Here is a 5,572-nt window from a genome sequence, read left to right as displayed (position 1 = left end):
CGCGGTGGCGGTGCCGGGCCGGGCACACGGGCTGGGCGGCATCTCCTCCCCCTCCTGGGGGGCCCTGCCTGCTGAGACCCTTCTACCGGGAAGCGAAGCGTGATTGCCTGCGGTCGGCAGGCTCTCTGACACGGCACAAACTTTGCACTGCTGGGGCTTCTGAACGGCCTTATCAGTCTGCGGTTTATGCAAATAATGGTGATGATAAATACAGTGTAGAGAGATGAAGGTTTGGTGTTTTGCTTTGACGTCTCGCACCTGAGGTTTTGTCCCGTGAAATTTCAGAAGTTCTGCCGTTCTCTTTTTTTGACTGCTCTTTGCAGAAGTGCTGTGTTTGAGTTGTCTGTGCGGGTCACAAAGCCGCCGAGGGGTCTAGAGAAGAAAAAGTTCCACGTAAAAACCCTCCACATCTGTTTCCTGAAGACGTTCTCATTTCGTGCTAAACGAAAATCAGGCAACCTGCAGTAGCTGGTGTGTTTCAGACTTTTGAAGAGTCGTGTCGCTGACTTCAAAGCGGTGGTGTTGCCACAATGAATTAGTCTGTATTTCTCAAGCGCGGCTACGTTAAGATCCAGCTTTTGCTACTTTTTTTTCCCTCCTTTCCCATCTTAAGATAACGACTGTAAAACTGGAGGTCTGCTGGCTTCCGTCATGCTGAGGGGATTTTCTCTTTTGGTCTTTAGCTCGTAAAACTTTTACAAACGAATTCTGTAGCTATTGAGCAAGTCTTTTTGCTAGCCTTGTTTGCATTTCGTTATTGCCTACAAATGTTAGAAGTCATCCTGTCTTAACTTGCATGTGTTGCAACATCTTTCGGTGCTATCTTAATTCTCTAAGTCTTAGTACTAAAAGAAAAAAGGTTCTATTTGTGTCCCTCCCTTTATTTTTAAGTCGGCATGTGTGGCTGCCAAGTTATCAGGAGACTGGTAAATGCCTGTAGTGAACTTTCTTCCTTGCTTTCTGGTAAGGAATTATGTGACCCAGCTCTCGGTGAAATGGCTATTTGGAACCTTTCTGTTATTTTTATAATAACTATGGACCTCAAAGTGCATGGCTGTACAAGAAAACAGTGTTGGCCTTTTTTTTTTTTTTTTAAACTTTGCACACTAGTGATTTTCAGACAGCATGGAAAACTCCTTCGTATTTTTAAGGGAACTTTCCTCACAGTTCTTTGGTGTGACTAGAAGTTAATCTGTTATCTGCTAAGCTAAACCTTAGTACTGTACTTTATCTTAAATTTAAGCTCATAATTGAAACAAAATGCAACTTTTACAGGAACAGGCTCTAATGGTGTTAAATTTTGAGATTATGCCTATGGAGACTGATAGTTTGCCTGCTGAAATAGCCCAAAATAGTGGTATGCAGTGTTCTCCTGACACAGGCCCGTGTCCTGCCCGTTGCTGCAGAGGGATGAGCGCGGACAGGGTGCAGAGCGGGATGCCTGCGGACTCCCCCAAGCTGTTGGAGGGGAAGCAAAGGAAGTGATGAAGGGTGACCTCAGCAATGTCTGCAGTTAAATGTTAGGTGGGAAACGGAGCGAATTGTTTTGCGGCATGATTAGCAAAAGGTGTTTAGTAAAATTATCTTTGTTATATGGTTTCTGTTGAGTGTCACGTGTGTCACTTGGTTCCTACCCCTTTGTTGTTGCTCTGGTGAATTTTATTTATCACCTGTTCTTTACATGAGCCCTAGAGATTAAGTAAATTTAGTCGAGCTAAAGTTATTTGGATGGACTAACCTGACAACAAAGGAGTGTTATTAGTTGTTGAATGCTCAAACTGCTGTTTCATAGGCTTATTTTGACCTGCTGGATACCAAAATAAAACATACTTAGAAGTCCAGTATGAAAGATCTATTCCAGGAGTCAAAGTGGTCGTCTTGTGTCGGGGTGCTGCGTGGTGCCTGACAGAGGACATAACTATAATACTAAGTGACTGAACATAACTTTATAAAAACTGAAAAAGATTCCTCATACACGCGATGTTTTAAAAGAGCTGCATTTGAGAGTCTGTCTTCCAGTACACAAGCGCACGGAAAGACCAGTGTCTCTTTCTTGGCCCACGGCCAAGCACTGGCGAGTGGTTTTTTTTTTTTCCTAGTAAGTACGCCTGCCCAAGTTGAACTGCTGAGGATGTCGGTACGCTCCCAGTCCTGGCCACAGCATTGTGCTGGGGCCGATGGTTACATCACGTTGGAGATAGACAGTGTGAAAGCATAGCTGGTGTATTCCCATGGAAATAACGATTTTTCCTCTATTCCCCCTTCCCCAAAGTATGTGGACTAGAGACTTCTTTGTGTTTAGGTAATTTGTATGTTAGTATAATGACCTATGACAAAATCTGCTCATTTGGTCTATGATGATAACAATGCATTATTTTTTTTGCTTTGGGAAAAGAGGTGACTAAACCTTTGTGGAGTCCCATAATGATTCCTTTATTGGGTAATCTTGTTAATAAACTTCATCGCAAAGATTGTCTTAAGAAAGATTTAAAATATATGACTAGAATGGGAATGATTTCTTTTTTTAAACAAGTATTTAATTTGAGGGGCTACTCAAAAGCTAGTGATACAAGAGTAAAGTGGGAGGCAATCTATCACTTGTTTAGTAGATTGTAATTATAATAATTAATGTGTTTCTTTACTTGGGATTATGATGTTTATTTTTAAGCATTTCTGTTATGCCCGGAGAGAATATTTTAAGTTGATTAAAGCATTTCAAACTCTTGTTCTTGGTATCTAGAGTCTATGAATGGCAAGGAAGGAATACAAATGGATTGCCAGCTAGCCTGGACTTTCTGTCAGGGTCCACACCAGGAAGTTTTTAAGGTTCTGAAAATTCACGTGGGTTGAAAACTAGTAGCTTATCTTGGTCTTCATATGAATAGAGCTTTGATGAGGTACTATGTGTTTATACCTGGTATGTATAGGTTAAGAAATATAAACTTAGCTCTGTACTACAGTGAAGTCTGGAAGATGAGTGTGAAAACCAGAGCAAGTTTGTTAAGTCTGGATCTGCCTGCCTGTAGACACTCTCTCCAACCAGTCTTGCAGCTTTGTGATAACCCAATTTCAAAACTAAATAACCATCATGCCTGATACGGGATGATAAGATTTGCTCTTGCAAGCTATGTTCTCTCTTAAACAGTCTAAACAGAAACAACAGGGCAGATTCTGATTAAAGGAAGCATTTAGTTTTATGTCTTCTATAAGTCTTTGTCTATACTTCAAATTGACTTCCTCAGGAAAGTGCTGATGAGTCAAGTGTGTCTCAGAGGTGTCGGAGTTCCTGAAAGATGTTAATAACCTTGTTGGAAGATGCCGAGAACCTTGTTTGGTCTGGCTTTTTATTCGGTCTGTTTCTTACTTAGCAACTTCTAAATTTTACCACCTGCACAGGCATAATCTCATAGCAGTTCCTGCTCAGAGTGCACTTAACGTGTTCATATTGGCAGAGATTTACAAAAGTACAACAGATCTTAATGAGAAAATGATTCCTGTGTACCGAATTTCAGTAAAGATTCATTAACGTACAAACCTGTGGTTGACAGGTACTTGGGTACTTGGAGATTCTTCTTAAAAGAGCATTTGCTAATACTTAGCTGACTTACCACTTAACACCTTCTGAGCTCAGAAGCACTACTGTTTTGTTTATCTATTGTTTCCGTTTTTGACTGACTTCCTTGAATTACTCTTGCATAAAAAATTAACCAGAAATTATGCCAGCTCGTGACTTTCTTGAATTACAGAAGTACATGATTTCCTGTATGGCTGTATACATGCATATTTTTGAAAGGAAAAAAAGAATATGAAATGTGTTTATCTAATTTTAAATGTAATTTTAAGTAGGACAGAATACTTCCTTTTTCTCTTATCTTCTTTTGTCTCTGCTTTTTGGTAAATGTTTTTTTTGCCTGCTTTTGCTTGCAGAAAAGAGGGACCCAAGGCCTAAAACCTATTAGGAATTTCTCTGAAACTCAAAGTAGTTCTAGTCAGATTTAGATTTGAATGGGCAAGGTTTTTGCTTTGTTAACTTTTCAGATGTCATAAAGTAACAACGTCTGTGCCTTAGGTGTCAAAACCTTTGTTTTATTTCTTCTTTTTACTGCAGGATATTTCTTCTGGTGGGAGCTCCAAAAGCGAACACTACCCAGCACAACATCGTAGAAGGAGGCCAGGTGCTGAAATGTAACTGGAATTCCAACAGAAACTGCCAGCCGATTGTGTTTGACTCCACAGGTAAGGCCTCGCTCCCGGTGAGGGGAGATGGGCTGGCTCCGCTCTAATTCTACTGTGGGAGAGCAGAAGAGATGCACGTTCGTGCGGGGTTTCTTGATGGTTGATGTGAAGGCAGCCGTCTGGACTGGCAACGAGTCAAGGCTTGTTTGTTGTTTGCTTTTTTTTTCTTTTTTCTCTCCTCTCTTAGAATTCTGTTGTTCTTGGTATGTGCAGAAAGCTGAGTGAACACACATTATTCTTTTGTTTCAACCTATTTATATTTCTCCTCTGTACTTTCCAGCAATCCGAAAACATTTTTAGCAACCTAATTCCCAGTAAACCTCAAGGGAGTTATTGCCTATTAAGAAGACGGCATGTGAGGAATGATATTTTTTAATATGAGCAAAGGTAGTATAGGCCGAAATACTCAGGAGTTTAATCTGAGATTGGGAGTATAAACTTCAAACTATGGAATAAAAAAATTCTTTTTTTTATTTTTCCCCTCGGATGTAGCTTCATGGTATTAGTGACGTTTAGGATGGCAGCACCGGGGGTGCCTGAGGTCAGAGGCGTTACCTGCCCATTTCTGAAGTATGCTGAAGCTGAGCAGCACCAGCGCAGACGTGAAACGTTTCACTCGGGCTTCACGCTCTGGTACACACAGTGATTTCGACGAGCTGTGGCAGGTCATATGAGAACCCGCTGCCTGTGCGTTTCTGCTTTAGCCATTCCCTGGGCCATCCTGTTTTCCACGGCGTGTTTCAGGCCAGCGGAAAAATCTTTCCATGTCATGGGACTGGATTAGCAAGACCTGTGTGGTAGGGCAGAGGAAACACCTGTGCTTTGAAGGTCTAGTTGGTTATGATTCTTTCTTGCCTCTGCTGGTATTTTGACTTGGCAGTCTAAAGGCTATTAGATTTATGCAGCCTTTGTTAATCGTGTATGATACAGTGGCGAAGCTCTTCTTCCGTTGCCAAAGTATACCACAAAATGTTCTTGGTGTTCAGATTTCTGAAATCTCCATCTATTTTTCTGAAAACTATTATGTTACCAGTTCTCCTGCAAAACAAACAAAAAAGGCAGCAGATAATTGTACACGCAGAACCCAAGTCCTTATCAGTCCCTTTACTTCACTGTAACAGGAACATTTCTGCCCAATTGCTTAAGATCTCTAGTAAGCGGCAAAGCAGGACATTTTGTCTGCATCAGTGTAAGATAGCAAAAATTGTTTTGAATTTTTTTTTTTACTTTGTATTCTAGTGAACAATAAGCCCAAATGTGGTTTTTATTTGTTGGTTTTAAAGAATGAATCTAGATGTCCCTAATTAATAATCACCACTAACATAATTGCCAAAAA

At 40.8% G+C, this 5,572-nt stretch overlaps 1 protein-coding gene across 1 annotated transcript in view; it reads left to right on the top strand.

Annotated features, from left to right (window-relative positions):
• Window positions 1-896: 896 nt before the first annotated feature.
• Window positions 897-5,572, top strand: part of LOC104160863 (integrin alpha-V-like) — a gene marked incomplete at its 3' end in the record, with an annotated part of 28,238 nt that continues 23,562 nt past the window's right edge. Inside the window, exons 1-3 of the mRNA XM_009699104.1 lie at window positions 897-926; window positions 1,276-1,481; window positions 4,109-4,236. Of these exons, the coding sequence (XP_009697406.1) occupies window positions 897-926; window positions 1,276-1,481; window positions 4,109-4,236 (364 nt within the window). The remainder of the gene's footprint in view (window positions 927-1,275; window positions 1,482-4,108; window positions 4,237-5,572) is intronic.

The sequence above is a fragment of the Cariama cristata genome, unplaced genomic scaffold (genome assembly GCF_000690535.1).
Source record: "Cariama cristata isolate BGI_N322 unplaced genomic scaffold, ASM69053v1 scaffold16274, whole genome shotgun sequence".
Taxonomy (NCBI): Eukaryota; Metazoa; Chordata; class Aves; order Cariamiformes; family Cariamidae; genus Cariama; species Cariama cristata.
This window is presented reverse-complemented; position numbering and strand designations above follow the sequence as displayed.